The sequence below is a fragment of the Cariama cristata genome, unplaced genomic scaffold (genome assembly GCF_000690535.1).
Source record: "Cariama cristata isolate BGI_N322 unplaced genomic scaffold, ASM69053v1 scaffold9426, whole genome shotgun sequence".
Lineage (NCBI taxonomy): Eukaryota > Metazoa > Chordata > Aves > Cariamiformes > Cariamidae > Cariama > Cariama cristata.
Window position 1 is genome coordinate 4,681 of NW_009622679.1, and position 19,117 is coordinate 23,797.

The window sequence follows — 19,117 nt, forward strand, 5'->3', positions numbered from 1 at the left end:
CTCTATATCTGTGACTGACCAAACTTTAGTGAGCCTGTTATCCAGAGTGATGATGGGCTGGAATGTTTTGGGTAGCAGAGACGCATTGATTGTAAGGTACCTGGAGTGCTAGAGGATAAATACAGAGATGCAGATGAACGGACAGCCCTGGAGCTCTGCTGAATTGCTGTGGAACCATTAGGTTTCCTCTCAACTCTTCCCCCCAGATTTTCTGTTCTGGAAGCACTGCACTGTCTTTCTGACCAACAGAATTGTACAGTTAGGGCTCTGCACAAAGCAAAAATCATCAGGCTCTCTCTAAACCTAAGCCCCATGGAAGCAGCACTGGTGGCACTGCTTGAGCTGCGGTACTGGGCTTGAGCTAGGAAGTAAGCTGTGATGGATCTGAGACATCTCTGTCAGTAGCCCACGCAATCTGGACCGGGATAATCTGCACCCAAACAGTGTTGATTGATGGATGGAAGTTCTGTATTCCTGGTTGGAGGTTAGAAGTACTCATGACCTAACATTAGCTTTGCCATTGTATCTGCTCACTTATCATGAAGCCTTGATCCTGCCTGTGAACGTGACTTGTACAAGATGCTGCTTCAGAATTATGTATGCCTTGCTTTGGAGTCTGCCTATGACTTATGCGCTTGAGTGAGCAGTCAATCCACCTCTTGGAATGGTGGTTTGGTTTCATTTTAATGATTGTCTGGCCCATACAGCTTTTTTCTTCCCAGGGAACATTGTAAGTGCTGTACTGGATTGGCCTTGTCCATGTGCCTGTCTAGAAGCTACAGTGAAGATACTGGACATCTTTGTTAAGAAATTGTGAAATAATCTGCTCGTAGGGAAATATCCAGTGCCGTCCCTAGAAGATGGTATTTAGCCCAGAACATGGAGGATTTTAAACCTTTCAAAACTGTAATATATTTGCTGTTATAATTTTATCTGGTTGTCCACATAACATCAGAACCCCCCATAATCCTGATATGTTTTCAATTTCAGTGACATGTACTTCCTTCGAGCTGTTCAGTATTTTGCATGTGCTGTCAGAAAGTGTGATTAAAATAGTAAATAGTAACTTTGATATTTGTTTCTCTCTCTTCCCCCCCCACCCCAAGGAGGGCAGGAGAAGGATTTCTTATGCACTTGAAGCTAACAGTCCAGTTATTGAAAGCCCTGTACTTTATTTCCTACTGCCAGATCATTTGTCCTTTCTTTCTCTGCCCAGCCCAGCTCTTTTCCCATCTCTGTTGTCTTTCACCAGTTCCAGTAGTACGTGGCACATCTTCACTGCTTGTACGTAGTTTCACATCAATGCTTGTGTACGTCTGTGTCATTCCGTTCCTTTTTCTGACCCTCTTGCTTCTCCCTCTCCTCCTCTTTACCAGATGCTCAATTTTACCCTCTTATTATTCCTTTTCTACTTTCCTTTTGTCACCATTGCTTTCTTGTCACCTTTGGGTGACAGAGGTCAGCTGGCAGACCTATGCCAGTGTCCATACCCCATGTTCCTTTTGAACGTGACTAGTATATTCCTGGCCTTTAGCATATGTTTTTTGGGTTGATTCCCACCCCTTCTTCTCTCCCCCCTCTAAAGAAGTTACCATATTTATTGCAGTGGAAACTTGAAAGTGAACTTTTTGTTTTGCTGGAGCCGTCTTTATGTGCTATTGTATTCCGTTGGTTGGCTGTGGTTTGCTTTGTGTTTTTTTTTTTTTCCCCTTGTTTTGATGTAGGTAGTACTGGTGCATGAGAGAGAGACAGGCTTTCTTTTTATTCCTCATTGTAAACTATTATGTATTGCTGAGATGAATATTAAGTGCTGAAACATGTTATTCTTTTTAAGCCTGTCCTGAAGTAATATATCTGTCATTTAGTGGGATTCAATGCAACATGCGTATGTTAGGGATGGACCTGTAACTTTTCCAAATATATTAAAGATTGGATTGTAGTTGCATGATGAGTCTGGTGACCACAGCCAGATTCATTATGGTGATTCCTGATGAACAGACACTCTGGATAGAGCCTGAAACAGTTCTGTGCGGTTGTGGGTTTTATAGGGAAACACTCTCATGGAAACCATGGCAGAATGCGCAGAGGAGCCAGTGACACTCTGTCATAACTGGCACTTTTTACTTTATATGTGGTAGGATGAAGAAACACTTCATTCTTTATACTTCAGTATGGAGACTTGTGAAGACTCAAGGTGCCATTTTACTCTCTTCTCTGATATCTGAATTAGAAAGTTTTACCATTGTTCTAGTGGATCTAATGCAAACAACTGTATGGTAGATATTGTGCCGAAGATTGAAACTGCTTGCTGTGTTAGTAGATCACCACAGCAATTGTGTTTTTATAAATTCTTTACTGTCTGAGCCACTTCAGGAGTTGAAATTGCTAAACCCTAGATTTCTCTGAGGGGTCTAAACGGTTTGGGGTTTCGGTGATACAGGTCATTAGTTCAAATCCTGATCAGGTTAGTAGTGTTTGAAAGCTATTAGTGTCTGATGCCGTGAGCATGTGTGAAGTGAGGTGGTGATTTCTCTGTTTCCTTGTGGCCTGGTGTTTGTTTTTGCCAAACTTCTCATCCACCAGCTTTCTTGCTCTGTTTTTCAGACCTGAGAGGAAATAACTCTGCTGCATTTTAACTCCCTCTCACTGTGGATTCCAGGTCCCTTTCCTTCCTCATCTTACCTCTGCAAAACATGAATTATTATCTAAATAAGTATGAAGAGCTATTTTAAAATTATTTTTCACTTGTCTCTGTGGTGTGTCTCCCTCTATCGATAAGCACCTGGCATACTGTGACCATCTTAGCAGCAAAGAACAGGAAGAAACACAGTGAAGAGCAATGACTTTTCCATCTGCTTAGAGGGTACGAAGGCTAGTCTACTCTCGAGTGGCCTTCTGGGTAGCGATGAAGGCCTGAGCAAGTACAAGCTTCTGCCTCAACAGTGTCTTTAGATTGGAGTATTAAGGGTAGGCAATGTTTATCCTGAACTTCACACTACATGCCCACTACATACGGAGGTAAGGGCGGGTAGAACCCAGCTAAAATTCCTGGCTTTGTCTCTCAGGACAAGCTATATTTTTCTGATGTAAAATAGCATCTTCAGTACTTTAGATATGTTGCCTTCCTCAAGCATAAACCTCCACAGATATCTAAAATGAATGTTGATTACAAAGATTTACATGCCACAGCCTGTGTAAAATATCGCTCCTTCCAGAACTGGTTGTGTGCTTAGTAAGGTTAAATTCACCAGCACAAAGCCTGTCTTAGATTGCAGTTGAGTGTTCTTTGAGCACCGAACAGGGGCCTAATCCTTTATACAGCCTTCTGCAAAGGTGGCTTTTTCACACGTGCCCCTGTTTTGCTATGACCTTTTAGGCTTTTGAACAGTCTGTCCACTTCTTTCCAAGTTGCATGAGAGAATAGTCTGCCTGTGTTCTCCAGGAGAAATAACTGTTTTGCTAGTAACCACAACCAACTTACTCAGATTCTACATTTAGCTCGTATACTGAAAGTGTCAGATTGTTGTCATAGGCTGCTTATCAGAAGCTGTTCAACAGTCTCTTGGATTCCCTCCAGAAAAAAGAGAAGGGTCTCCAAGAAAACAAAATTGTAAGCAAAGTTCCTGAGACCCTAGAGTGACAACACTATGTTTTTATTTAGGCTGGGTACCTATAGGATTCTCTTGGAGAGCACACATCTATGACTTTCTCACAGAAGGAGAAAATGCAAAAGGATTTGGAGTACAGGGTATAAAAGCAGGCAGCAAAAGTATAATGGGCCTTAAAGTAGCCAAATCTGTGAAAGAGTAGTGGAAATTAAAATAAAAGTAATACATTTTAAATACAGTTGTATTTTATGATTATTTTGAATACCAGAGTTTTCTTTTAACCACTTTGTTACTTTTGAGCACAATTGTAGATATCAGCCCTGTTCTCAAGGCTGTGAATATTTGAAATTCAAAGAAGCTGCACTTTTTTAAAACAGAATCTCGGATAGGGGTTATGTGGATCAGAAATGAGATGACTAGGTAGTTTACTGTTTACTCTGCAGAGATAATCATTGTGATATCTCAAGGCTGAAAGAATGACTTCATGGTATATGTTAAGTGTGAATTGCAGGTAGTCTAAACCCTTGCTTCAGATTGCGTATTTGAATCCTGGAATGCTCAATGTAATTTTTTGTCCTTTAGAGGCAGGTAAAGCAACAGCTGTGTAGTTCGTTACATGTTCATCTTTCAGCTAAATCTGAAAAGCTGAAGCTTGTTTGTGTTGGTTCACATTAAGCAGAACAGATGGATGTTTTCTAAAGTCTTGAAGTAAAACATCATTTTCTGGTCTCTCTTCATGTCCTGTTCCTCAGCTCCATGGCTCTGCTGGCTGCTGTGGAAGTACCAGTATTTATTTATTGGTGTCTGAGGCAGTTCTCCAGTTTCGGCTTTAGTTGTATGGATACAAATGAGCGTGTTTGAAAGAGTAGCTTATCAGTATGGATGAGGGTTCTAGGTAAGCTGGAAGTTTAGACTCCTTGAAGTCCTACAGAAATACTCGGTCCCAGTGTTTGAAACGGGTTAGGGAGAATTAACTGGGTTTAGTGTGGCACATTCGAGCCTGGTTTTGGGGCAGTGATGGGAGGGGAGAGACTTGTCAGGCACTAGCTGGTCTGTGCCAGGTATCAAATGAGCAACAACTGCTCAACACTATTAGCCCTTCAGCTTCCTTTTCTGGAAGAGAATAAGGTGTATTAACCTGGTGCTGGTTAGGAAAGGATTGGAGATCAGCCATGACCTCTGTCAGACTTGCCCTCAGCTGCTTGTTCCAGTCCACAGGACTGGAGCGAGCCGAGCTCGTGCCATGGCTGGTGGTGGCAGGATGGGCAGCTTTGTGCTTGCTCTGAGGGAGGGGCCTGGCTGGGCTCTGAGACAGAGCCTTGGAGAGAGGCAGGCCAGGCAGGAGAGAACTGCTTGGTTCTTCTGTATTGAATATGTTTCAGGTGTGGCACTGTCAGATGGTATCCTGTCAAAGCAATTTTTGCTGTAACAGTTCTCAATACGTGATTATGTGCATATATGCACTTAATGTGACTTTTTTCTGGAGATAATGTTTTTTTTGTTTTGTGGTTTTTTTGGGTTTTTTTAGATTTCCTTCTAAGGTGCCTATGGATGAGATTAGTTCATATTGTTCTTTGGGGAATTTAACATGAGATGTTCTGTACTATCCAATAGCATAAACATGTTCACAATAGAAAGAAGGTCACACTGCTTCTGAAAGGCTCAATCTTTGTTACACACCACCTATTCAAAACAATACATGCTACAGAGGACTTAAAATATTGATCTAGCACCAATGAACCAGATGACTGGAAGTCCTCCTGGCAGTCTGAATGATGTAGGAGAGATCTGGGAGCAGTGTTGAAATGGAATAAGACCCTGATAACAGCCAGCATCAACACCCAGCTTTTGGGAGAGCAAAAAGTGATGGGACTCCTGCCAGGTTATGCTACTGAAATGTCAGCATTTATGATCAATACTAGGAATATGTCTCTTTATATTTCCTTTGTAGTGCCCTTGTCTCCAAGCACTCTAATTGCATCAATAGAGAGAATCCCTGATAGATACTGAAGAATGTTCACAAAACACTTGCCAATTTTCTTCTTAGCCCATTCTAAGAGCTGTATGATCACTCGAGATCTTTTTTCTTGGACAAGGTTGTGATCAATAGTAGAAGCTGTGTCTGAACCCTGGACCATCAGCTCTGCCACACTTCTGATTTGGAATGTTGTTCTTGCAGTCAAGTGACCAAAAAAAGTTCTATTTCAAACAAATGTATGTGATTCATTATTTCTATGCTTTACAAATTTCTGCACGTACACATCTCTCTGGACTAGGCACTGAAGCAAAATTTTTCAAAACTAACTTCTAGACCTCCAATTTGGACACTCGCTAATCTGTAGTTGTGAAGTAACTCATTTCAATGAGTTTCTATAGGCTGTGGTGTGATGTGGAAGTTTCTTAGAGGACTGATAATGTAAACACCATGGTGTGCTATGAAAGCCATCTTTTAAGAGCTTGCCTGATAACAGAAAGAGCCTGCAATTCCTTGTTTCTTCTGCTTGCTGAGTCCTTTCTGTCCTGTTAAGTTCCTTCTGTGCTGTAACTATTTGTGTCATTCCTTTTTAGGATTCGGAAGGAGGTCTCTATGTGTGCATGAACACATTTCTGGGATTTGGAAGGGAACACATTGAAAGGCATTACCGGAAAACAGGACAGTGTGTATATTTGCATCTGAAACGACATGTGATAGAGGTGAGACTTGTGGCTTCCCAACTAACTACCCCTGCAGTTCTTGGGTCTCTTGTGCTCGTTTAGGTAACACATTTCAGACATAGACCAAATCCTGAATGATAAAATTAACATGTTCAGATTTGGGGCTGGATATCAAATTTAGGTGCTTGGATCCCAACCAGTCCTATAGCTTCAGTTCTGAGATGGATCAAAAGCCTGAAAAAATCAGATCTTAAAGGCAGCTTGTTGCCTGACTTCCACTGGTCTTTTTCACTACATGCTTCTGTGTATCACATACATATTGTCTGCATATTATGTGCATACTGTAGGTAACTAAATACTTTTCTGAAACCTGCCTTTGAAGTGTAGAATTACTCATTTTGGCTCAGATTTGGTTGGAAGCTTCTCAGATTTATTTTTTTTTAATGAGGTTTCATCTCAGGGTAATAGGACTTCTTTTCATCCTAGGATCTCTGTACAATTAAATCATGAGCCTTGATTCTGACCCAGCCTGGGATCTAAAGCTTAGCTTAAATTAATGCTGGATTCTAGAGCCACACACTGGCCTCATTCAGTCTTACACCGCTGCACACATGGATATATACATACAAACTTCATGTTCACTGTTCTTCCATAATATCACTGCATCTCAACAGTAACTTATAACCTGTGCTTCATAACATCTGTGTGTGGTTTGTCTGGCATCTTTAAAGCGCTGTTAATGACTTCTGACCTGAGCTATATGGAAGGCACTGGGTTTGCTTATAGCTCACTCTCCTGTAAGCTCTGTCTCTTTTGGCAATTTAGAGGGCCTAAAATAGCTGCTTGGAGTGGGATAGAATACTTCACGTTTCTCATTCTACAGTGATGTTTCCCCTGGGTGATGAAGGCCCTGAGTTATGTAAAGTACCCGACCACTTGTTTTATTTTCAGTAGATGACTGTTCATATTTTATGAGAATTATAGTGAGGTGACTTGCATGTCTCCCAGGCTGAGATTGTTAATGGTATTTGTTATGCTTTAGAATTGTCTTTCCTTGTAAGGGTGATAGCAACATTTTCCTTCACACTGTTAACTGAGTTTTTGGACAGCCTAGTCTAGTTTTAGCAACAGTTCTTCTCAGTGAATTTAACACTCCTGAAAGATGATATCTAGGACTAGAGACAGGTGGGCAGAAATCCTGTCAGCTTTCCTTGTATATAACTTTCTTCCAGCATGTGACCTGGGAATTTTCAATATTAAGGTAAACTGGGGTTAAAAAATGGGGTTAAAATGAGACCTCAAAAATTCGTTTCCTGCATAAAGATTAGGCTGAAGAACTCCAAAGGGAGAAACAAATATACCGACCGTTGTTTGGAATTGCGTACCCCTTCAGTTGAACTAGTTTAGTGGTTCCTATTTTTCTCCCTGTGAAGTATGATGTAGCAGAGGGGCGTGGCATCTATGTTTGAAGGTGGTGACACACCATTGCGCTACATCATATGGTAGGAAACAGTGTTTGACTGTACAGTACAGGTGAAGATCGTGTCTTCTAACATGGCTCATAGGTAGGATTCCTCTTACATTAGCTGTGGTTTTTGTTTACCATGACTGTTTGCTTCCTACGTGCTATCTGTGTTTTCCTTTGAGCCATGTGAAACATCAAGCCTTCACTGGAACAGTTTTATGAAGTGTCTGGCACATGCTGCATTGTGGTTTTGTTTTTTTAAGCCAAGCTTTTGATGGTGTGGGATACAGTAAAGCCAAAGGCATTGGATATGCTATGTTAAGATTCTTTAGTGAGGCTGCTATTCTTGCCTGTGGTTCCCTTGGCATCGTCCTTGCAGAATGCACTGCATTGCTGCAGAGTTCCCTATTTGCTTCCAAAAGTGTTTGGAATAAGTATCAGTCATGTATCTTGTCACAATTCAATTAGAAAATAAGGGTCAGATCTTCAGCCTATTGGCTTAAGTAGAGCTCGAGTAACTGCCAGTGGCAGATCAGCACCAGAGGCATCTGCTGAATCATCAGAAATGTCCACAAGTGCAAGTTATGGAGAACCCTCTGGTAAAATTCTTTGCTAAATCAAGAAAATTAATTTTTTTGCCAGAATTTCACTCTTCAGAATTTTTAGATCAGCCACTTTCCTGTAGTGTATGACTTGTATACAACTGCCTGAGTAGTATTTAGCCCTAGGCAGAGCTTTAGCTTGGTGCTATAGTGATCCCTCAGCCCTCTTGAAAACACTGGGCAGAGAAGCATGAAATTTCCTACAGCGATAGGTTCTTGTATTTTATTAAGTGATGGCGCTGTTATAAAAAAATGTGGCAATGGTGCGGTTGAAGAGAATGTAGAATAGGCTACATTGACACTTTGTACGAGAAGCATCACAAATGGAATTTAATGCCACTACTGATGCATTGTGTGGACTCTCATTTGCTGACTGCGTCACATCTGTTAGAAGCCAAAATTGTTTTGTGAACGGGAAATGTTTTCAGTTATTTCTGACAGGTGGAGAAACAAGATAAAAAAACTGTCAGGTTCTGGGTTTTTCAGGATTATTGAGCATCTGCAATTCCAGTTCAGATGTATAAGCAGTTTGGAAAATCAAGCTGAAATATTTAATGTCAGGCTGGCAGTGATAAACACTCCATGTGAATTCTTCCTCTTTCAAATCTCTAGTCTTAATGACTTTCACAATATCCCATTTGGTGATATCAGAATTCAGTTGGAGCTTCCTAGCATTGGAAACAAATTTTTTTTTTTTTTTAGTTCTGAAGCTATAATCCTTGGAGTATGTGTAATTTATTCATAATATGTTTGTAATTGAGTTATGTTGTATCTTGCTGCTGCTTTTTTAAAATAGATTTGGATTCTTGGCTACTTCGTTTCCACTTGTTAAATTCTGGTAGTATTAAGGAAAAAAAAGTTCTGCCTGTTATTTTCACTTCACTGAGAAATTTTTGTTTGTTTTAAATGCTGGAGTTGCAATCCTGACTCCCTTTCCCTAGGGCTCATATATATGGATAATAGGTTCTGTTCTTAAGTGCAGCCAAGGAGTGTTAGTTGGCATCTGCCAATGGAAAACTTTCCTGTGATGTGTAAGACCTCACTGATGGTTCAAGCAGTCTGCTTTGGCCAAAGCTTTATTTACATGGTGAAGGGAACCACCCAAAATATGTGACCCTTTCACCTACCGAGGAGCAACTTTCCCTAGGTTGACAGGTTCTTGGCTGGTTTCTCTTCACCTGTTGTATTCCAATATTATTACTAAAAAAAAAAAAAGTTGCCTACCAACCTTGCCAGTTACACTAATGTTATATGCTACATAATGTATCATGTTGGCATTATAACTACAGAGGCTTATTTGATTTAATATGATTTGATTTGATGGTGCCTGTTAATAAACAACTTAAAAGTCAATGTAATTGCTTCTTACATCTCCTCAGCTACTAGCATTTTCCCTAGTAGTTTGAGGTATTTTGAACTGGGAAAGTAGTGCTTGAAACTGAATGTCCCTTGGAAGTTACTATTCTCTGCTGTGGAGCTTAAATTAAAAAATAAAATAAAATCCCCCCTTAAACAATTGCTTGGGTGTTGTCAGATTTCCTCCATAGTTTCTAATATTAAGAAAACATGATGGTAATCTGGATTGATCTTAATGGAAGCAGGCATGGATCCTGACGGAAAGGGCATTTTTTTCTGGATAGAAGAAAGTTAGCTGAACTAATAGATCACAGCAACGTGATCGTACTGGAATTAGTTATGAAGGATTTGATCTTTAATGCAGATAATAGCTTTTTCTTCCCCTCTCTGATTCAGCTTTAGTCATTAAGAAATACTGTAGAGGATGTAGTGGTGAGAGGTCTGAGTGATGCTAGATGTTCCTGTCTTGTTGATGGAAGAGCAGTCCCCCGCAGTGACCATGAGACGTACTCTGCTTAGTTACTACCAGAGCAAAGTATGAAGGATTCAGATGGCGGCTTTCTCACTCCATGAAGGTAGTAAGCAATGAGAAGTTGAGTCCCGTTGTCAGAGGTGAATGATGAGGATTTACATTCTTGGTTAGCAAGGACTATGATTTAATACAACCATGAACAGGTAGATGTGTGTCAGAAGTGGTGATGGTGTGGGGTTATTGCTGATTTAGTGTTGTCTTGCTTGATGGATTTTTAATTGTTTCTTTCTCTCTTTTCAGAAGGTACCAGGGGCATCTGGTGGAGCTTTACCAAAAAGGAGGAATGCTAAGCTATTTTTAGGTATTGTGAACAGCTGCTTTCACACAGTCCTTTTCTGACCCTGTCTGCATGTGTAGTTGAGTTCTGTCCACCATTGTGTCTGGCCTTGGGGCTCCTTGTGGGTTTTGGTTTTCTGTTGCGTTTTTCGTTGTTTTTTTTTTTGTTGTTGTTTTTTTTTTCCTAAACTTTTGATTCTAGTTTTTAAAGTTGGTCCAGACAAATAAATAATTCTTAGCAATTTTGGTACATACTGAGAGAGATGTGTGTGTGTACTTGGAACATTTTCATGTAAAGTAGGCCCTCAACTACTCTGAAACAGCCTAGGGTTTGATAGGCATTTTTTGACTAATTCTGTCCCTCCTCTGTCTTTGTGATTTCCACAAAGCACCCTTTTATTAAAATGTTTATCTATACTTAGTGTTTAGATATAACAGGGCCTCGGTGTGGCACTGTTCTGCTTAGCAGTTATAATTTCAAAGTTGTTACACAGGTAAATGTTCTTAAGTGAAGTTGTGGTCTCTCCTGTAATGAGTGCAACATATATCATGAGCATCTCTTACCTTATTCAGCTATGTCCACAGTTATATCCTCTTGCTTCATGGAAAGCAGTTTTCTTACCGTGTCCGTTTCATCCAATATCCATTGATTCAGATTACCCAGAAAACCTGAGGGCCTCATAAATATGGATGAGGGGAATGTGATGCAAAGCCTATATTCTCCCTCCCCCCACCACTTGTGGTATTTCTCTGATCCATCTATTATTTATACTCTCTGTAGTAATAGCCAATAGTGAATTTTTCTTCTGGTAGTGAAGAGGTTAAATGTTTTCTTTATGATTGCCAACTCTTATGCCTAAAGGGAAACAATAGCATGGCCTCCCTTTGGAATTGCTTTGATCTGTGGAATATGTCCCTCAGAGGCTTTTGCAGATTGTGATCGATTAAATTGTTGTTGTTAATGTTTGGAGTAAGTTTTGCAAGGAGGGCTTAGAGAGAAAAGAATTCTTAAGATGAGTCATAAAGAAATGAAACTTCTTTTGTAGGAAGAGACTGTTAAGTCGCAGATGCTGGTCTAAATGCCATTTACTGTCAGTTTACATTGAAAATAATGTTTATCACTGGATGCTTATAAAATAATTGGTTCGGAAACAAATGTGGCTGCAATGCAGCAATGGTTGTACAGTGTTAGCAATGTGAGTGTAAACAAGAGGTACAAAAGCACGGTCAAATGACTGATCTACCGCATACATTTTGAGGCTACTGACACTATGGTATGCTGGCACACAGTGTATGTGGCATAGTGTCTCTGATGTGCCATGTTGGAGTCCTCAAATTCCATTTTGTTCCCACGGAATAGATCTGGTGCAGCAGTTCCAAGTGTCCCAGTCCCAGGGAACTTCTGAAGGCAGTGCGGTTTCACTGGGGTGGGTTTTGCACATGGAAATATCACCATTTAATCCAACACTTCTGGAATCTAATACACTTCTGAAAATGTGTATTTCATCTGCTCTGTTGTTCTACTGCAGTCCTCTTTGCTCTGTAAAATGGTATCAGCTCTTTGCTCTGATCCTTGAGTAGTATTTCCATGCATCCAAATACTTGTATCCACCTCCTTGGCTTGGCAGATTTTATTATTTTTTGACCATGCTTAAAGTAAAGAACAAAGAATTATTCCTTGTTCATAGCTGAGGAAACAAAAGCACAGAGAGGTCAGTTGATTCGATAGTTTTGCATGTGACAGCAGCAGAGGTGGTTAGCAAAATTTGGCATTTTATCTCTTAATTCAACATCTTCCTCATTGGTTTGGAGCTGCTGGACTTCTCATTGTAACAGGTCATTTTAGTCTGTCTTTCTCATTGTGACCTTGGGCACCTATAGTAGAGGTTTGCTCCAAACTGGCTATTATCAGCCTATATATGTAACCTGGCATTTAGGGCTTACCCTATCAGACAAGAACAGACTTGATCAATGGGTAACTCAAACATCACTGTGTTTCTAGGTGTCTTTGAATAATTCCCTGAACGCCCGGAGAATTAAGCTTTGTGTACAAAGTCAATCCAGTTTGGGCATTTGTTACATTGCTTCTTATAATCCTCTTTGATGTAAAGCTATTAAAGATACTAAACCCTTTTCAATCTCTTTAGTATTAGGAAGACATCTTTTGGATGCACACTGATTACTTTCTAGCACTGCTGCTATCCAGCAAATGCAGTAGAAACATAGACTGGTTGGGCCAGTCAACTGGAAACTTTATCTTTCCCTAAAACATAACAGAGTGTGTGTACATGTGCGTGCATGCATTAGGTTTGGACTCGTTTTGTTTTCCTTTTGAAGAAGGCTGGAGGGTATTGGCTGTGAGTGTTCTGTGTAATCAGGAAGCATAATAACATTGCGCATTGAAATATTTGAACTGCCTTTAATTTGGCTTGTTTAGGTAGTGTGGATATGCAAGCCTATTGCTCGCTAGGCAATGTGGCTATGGTAACTTCAGCTCAGACTGTGCAAGCTTTCAGGAGATTTGAGGTGATATTTAAAGCAGACCGTCTGCATCACGATACGTGGAATAGTATCCTCACTGCGTTATTATCTAGGCTCCCAAGTTTGAAGGTACTTTGTACTTGTCAGTATGTGCGGCTGTTGCACAAAGAAGTTTTAGATCCAGTCTGTAAAATGGAAAGAAAATAATTGATGGGACAAGATGGTAGCTCCCCATGACTTCACAAGGCTCTCGGATAAGAAACAACTGCACTGTTGACTTTGATATGCAACCTCTTGTTTAAGTCAACCACAGTATGGTAAATGTGATACCAGTTTTGGAAAAAAAAGACATGATGGGACCAGGAAAAGTATAATCACTTAATTTAAATTTCATATTAGCCCATCTGGAAGAAAAAGAATGGATCAGAATTGATAGAAAGTTGTATAAATATGATAGAACAGAAAAAAAAAAAACCCCATTGTGAATTTTCTAAAGTGAAGTAATTGTTCTGAGTCTGCCAGAATACTCTGGAACTATGTGTAGTAGTCCCCCTACATATTCAGTGACTATGTGAATAAGAGCAATTTGATTAACAGGATGTACTGTGATCTTCCTCACAAGATCCTGGTCAAAAGGGGCAGTAAAAGAAGAGGGAAGATCCTGGTATTGAAGGGATTGGAGTCTCAGTTCTTACAGTAGAGATACCGACAGAATCCCCCTAGATTACTCCCAGGAGTTATCAGCGGAGTCCTTCGTAATGTTCTAATTATGAAGAATTAATGTGATTGTAAAAGGTCTGGAAAGGGATTGGAAAAAGAGGAAATAGTTTGCTGGTTGATTTAAAATTATCTAAGAGATTAAATCTAAGAGTGATTTATTTTTTTCTTAATGTGTTACTCAGTAGCTAAACAATAGGTGAAGTAAATACTGAAAAATGCAAAGAAGACAAGAGAGGTACTTTAACTGCATGTGCATAGTGATGTGGTCTAAATTACCTATTACAGTTCAGAAAGGTAGTTCTGAGAGAGATGGGTGAATGGTTCTCTGAGAATGTCAGCTCAGCTGTCAGCAGCAGTGAAAGGGTCGAGTGGAACATCATGAGTAGAGCAACATTTTATATTTTGTTCTCTATTATTTTGCTTTATAAATAAGAAGTGAACCCCTCTTGAGTAGAGAAACCACAGCTGCAAGCAGTATCTCCTCCATCTCTCTCTCTAAAACCAATGAGACAAACAAACAAACACACGCAGACCCCACCCCCAGCAAACAAAAAACCCCAGATAGATATCTGGAAGATAGGAGGTATACACTGAGGGAGGAATCACTGCCTTTTTGCCTTGTTCTGGTACCCTCTTCCTGGGTATCTGTTGGTCTGTGCTAGAGCCTGGACTCTAGACTAAACAGAGCTGGCAGAGTGGCTGTCATAAAACTTGTCTGTAGACACATGTCCTCTTCCAGATCAGTTATCATAGCAGTATCTGCCAGTGCAGCAAGTTGTGTGAGTTCTGTTTTGAGCAAAGTCAGGGCTAACTTAGACCATCAGTTAAAACTGTTTTGAAGTACTGAAATGAACAGCTTTGTCAGCAGATCTGTGAGGACGGTGATTGCTGGTGAGAAGAGTGTCACTGAGGAGCAGTATCCATGACACACAGCTGGTCTCAGAGAATGCCTCAGAAAGGAAGGGAAAACTTCCACTTAGAGTCTGGGAGAACGTGTAAACTTGCTGAGCTCTTCCTGGATGGCAGCTGCCTGCCTACGGCAGTGAATGCCCTTACGGCTACTGTTTCCAAGTGTAAAGACCATTCATAAGAGTGGCTGTACTGAATTTGACCGCAGCTCCGCTTAGCTCTCCTAGACCTCCTAGCAGGCAGTAGCAGATCCCTGTTTTCAGTAAGGATGTTTTTGTTTGGTAAGCTTCTGAAGAGGACTTTTACCAGGAGTGGTTTAAGTTTATATTTATGTAAGTAAGCACATACAGAGTGTATTATCTACGAGTGGAAAGTTGTGATTTAGGAGCATTTGAGTATTTTCTGACAATATTTTTAAATTTTAGCCCTGTAAAGTCGTGCATACTCCCCAGCAGTAGCGGTGGAGCTGATTAGACCATGAGTGAACCTGTTGATTTCTGGCATCTAAGCTTGAGTTGAGTATGGAATGCTGAGGAGATACCTTACACTAATAGAGTCTTAATAGTTTGCTGCTAGCAAAATAGTCAAGAATTTGAATTTTGATGGTTTAGCTTTGCTTGTTTAACACATGACTGTGCCAGAAATCCAAGGTGTGAGGTCTATAGCTAGCAATGAGAATGCCATACTAATGCTTTGGAGACGCTGAAAGCCGTTTGAACATTATTTTACAAGTAGTGAATGATCCAAATGATCCTAGTAGAAAGTTCTGCTTTTCCTTTTGCCACAAAGAAGAACATTATGACTGTAAAGTGAATTTTTTTTTTAATAGTTCATCTGATGAGATGAGTGTTTCAGATGTGCCTGAAGACAAATGAACTGAATAGCTTATAGTTTGCAAAGTGCTGCTGCTGCAATTCACTATTATTTAGAGGCTTCAGGAAGAAATCATTTGATTTAAAGACTCAGTCCTCCACTTCCAAGTCAATACAAATTTGTCCATTGCTTTCAGTGAGAGCAGGATCAAGCCCAGACTCCTAAGATGTCTTTCTAGGGTTTCACAAGTAGTTGTAGGCTCACTGATCAATATCCTCATTCAATTTTCATATTTGTATTCCCTTTCATACGCACACAGACACATCCATATGCACAGGAAGTCCTGTTTGGAGGTCCCACCTGGAGTCTCCTTATGCCACTATTATTAGTGCAATCAGGTGGTAACTTGTCTAAATGTGATCTGGGCACATCCACTCCTTTTCTTCCCCTCGAGTGGGTTGGTCTTCCACCGTCTTCCACTTCCAGCTGCTGTTTTCAGTCAGTTCAGCAGCAATGCCTTTCTCACCGTTGCTAAAGTCTTGCCTGTGAGCTGGAGTAAATTTACTCTACTGACCACTTGCCCAAAATAACAACATCAGTCGAGCTTCTGTTTTAATGTGTCTGTAATTTTGCTTTGCCTGTCATCCTGGCATCCCAACACAAGACTTGCCACCTACGGATGCTTTGTTTTGGTGACGGCAGTGTTTAATTGGGACTTTCAGAATGCACCATAAAACTGTTAGTCCACTAGAAGGGGAGCAATGTCATGCGGACATTCCCCAGCAAGCTGTCAGCTCTTTAAAAAGATTACACACTGTTTGGTTGTCTTGCGGCTCAGTTTTAGAACTGAGTAAAACCTTTTTTGCCCAGAGATTCTTCTACTCACAATGCATTTTGGAAGAATATCCTTGTCTAAGAAACAACTTTGTATGCTTTGTGCTTGAAAGTTCATATTTTTCAGTGCCTTTAGTGTTACAGTAATTTTTAATCCAGTGTGCTCCATTTGCAAGTAGGTTTCCCTCTGCTCCTCTTTCCTATAGTTACTCTTATTCCTCTCTCAAATTCTGCACTAATTTTAAAATCCAAGTTGGAAACTGCCTGCAGACTGCACATGATGCGCAGTGGCTATGGGGTCAACCTCTGCCCATGTTTAGTGTGTGCTCCATTGCCTTCTAAAGTAATAGTCATCTGTTTTTGTTATACCTACACTCATGCTTTCTTAGCCATGTTGGCCCTTGCGCAGGCACAGAAGACGTAATGCAGGTAGAACTTCTTACTGAACTTAGCAACTATGGCTCTCGGAGCATACAAACCAAGATTTAAGAATATGAGTAGTGATTTGGGGCTTTTCAACTGGACATTGTTAAAGGGCCTCTCTGACAGTCAACAAAAGGGATTAGTTTATATGGTCATCTGCTGTATCAAGGGATTTCAGTCAGTGACCTTAGAAGTCCTTTCCACTCTTATGTACTGGATCTGAACCCCGAGAAACTGTCTTCAGAGTGATAATTGCCAAAAAGCACTGGCAGTCCTCTTCATTTCTGTTCAGAGGGAGTAGCTATGTGGAGTGGAAGTGTACTGGCTTTACATGGTCACCTTCAAAAGTGGAATTGCCGGTTAGATCCTCATGTTTTTTTCCTGAAACTGTTATGAAGCTGTGTGTATGTTTCTTTGAAAATAAGAAATACGATGTTGCTATATCGGCGTGTCAGACATCCAGAATGCCATGCTAACAGGACATCGTTTTCTGCTTTTCTGATAACTTGAGTGGTATGAAGCCTGAGAAGGTAAAAAGGAACTTTCCTTCCCTACCCGTTGCACACAAAAGGCTGATGCTCCTAAGTGTGTGAAGTCCTCAGATGGCAGTGGATGACTGCTAATAGGATACTCAGTCTTTCATCCCTGGATCACTAGTTCAAATGCAGGTCAGGTCAGTACCAGTAAAGTTGCTACTATCTGGCTCTTGTCTGGCTTGTGAGATCATCTTAAACGTGTCTGAATTTTGAACCCAAGCGACCATATTATTGCTGTTTCTATATAGTGGATTGTAAATACTGTAAACTTAGTGTTGGTATCATAAGGGAATCCAAATACCAGCAGGTCTTACACATGTCTACAGAGAACAGCGGCTGATGTGAGCTGTCCTCAGGTTCCCTCTGGTGGCTGAGCGAAGTGTGTGACTGCAAGCCCTGAAAGAGCTGTTGGCTGCTTTTAAACTTGTCTGAATACACACTGAGATTTTATCCTCTCTGAGGAACCACTGTCATAGTTAGGAGATGGTCAGTACTTTTGGTTTTGCTATGTGGGCCGCCATCAAATTTCTGGGCATTAAGTGAAAATTCTCAGTGATGTTTTGCCATATGTATCATCAGCTTGGAGATCCTGTTTCTTTGCTTCATAGAGCGAAAGAGCTCACTGTTGCAGACTGCATCTCTTGAGATTCACTCCTTTATCAAAACACAGGATTGTAATACAAGCTGGGAAATAAGCCCAGAGTAAAGTGAGGTTGCTGGTTATCTCTATTATGCTACAGTAAGGGAAGCGATCGTTAACAAAAATAATGTGATCTGGGGAATTAGTAATGAATTAATATTTTCTTTATAAATGTCATGCTTTCAGTATAAGAAAAAGTTCTTGCTGTTGCATCTATATTCAGCTGATGAGAAGGGGGGTTTGTTGATTGCTGCTGAGAAAAAGGTCATGCTGCTGGAAGTCACTGACCATGGGTATTGTCACCCCTTAGGACTGGCTGGTGCAGCAGGTGAGCCAAGAATTGAATGGGAGCTGGATTATGTTCTTCTTAAGAGGTGGAGGAAAGGCCGTACCATGTTTCAGCCAGGTCTGTGATCTGGAAAACATGGGGGGCTGAAACAGAGATGCATTATTCCTCCTCTGCAGTTTGGGCATGGGTAGTGTGACCTGGTCTCCGTATTCTATAGCGTTTCAAGATCCTGGGTAAAAGGCACAGCAGTATTACCTCCTGATTTTATCGAAAATGAGCAGAATTTTGTTAGCTACTTCCTAGAATGTGATGTCTGCAACAGTGCACTGCTTGGAGAAGGGGCCAAATCATCTGTGACTGGGAATGAGGTTAAGATGGAGATTTTGGTCCTAGAACATCCTCTTGCAGGATGGTCAGATTTCAGTTTAGATCAAGATTTCACAAATATTTCTAGCCAGAAGAAACTACTGACAGTGTCAACTTGCAGGCTGATGCCAGGCAAGCAATGCTTCTTAGTGGTACCCCACCACAATTTAGGAACCTTGATCTTGGGACAATCTCCTAACATTCCCCATCTTGTTTTCCAGATCTAGAGACAAACAGCGATCTCAACAGTGATGACTTTGAATATGAAGATGAAGCAAAACTTGTCATATTTCCTGATCACTATGAAATCTCATTACCCAATATAGAAGAGTTACCAGCACTGGTCAGTGAGTGTGTGCAACTGGCGATAGGAATTGTCTGCTGCTTCAGTTTTTATCAAAATGGTGCTTTGTTTTTTTACATGTGGTGCCTGTTCTTACATAAAGATCTTTCTTAACCAACTATAATAGGGAGTCAGTAATTTTTAAAAGTCTGCTTTGTCATTGTTTCTTGGATTTCCTTTTACCTCCTGTATTCTTTCCCTTATTATGATGCCAGCTTGTCCCAGGGAAGCTGGCATAGTAGTACATGTTGTGCTTACCCTCCTGCTGA

At 40.6% G+C, this 19,117-nt stretch overlaps 1 protein-coding gene across 1 annotated transcript in view; it reads left to right on the top strand.

Moving 5' to 3' along the window:
- Positions 1-6,203: 6,203 nt before the first annotated feature.
- The window catches only part of USP13 (ubiquitin specific peptidase 13 (isopeptidase T-3)), a 40,012-nt gene continuing 27,098 nt past the window's right edge, over positions 6,204-19,117 (top strand). The window contains exons 1-3 of the mRNA XM_009702421.1: positions 6,204-6,302; positions 10,462-10,519; positions 18,727-18,848. Coding sequence (XP_009700723.1) covers positions 6,204-6,302; positions 10,462-10,519; positions 18,727-18,848 — 279 coding nt within the window. The remainder of the gene's footprint in view (positions 6,303-10,461; positions 10,520-18,726; positions 18,849-19,117) is intronic.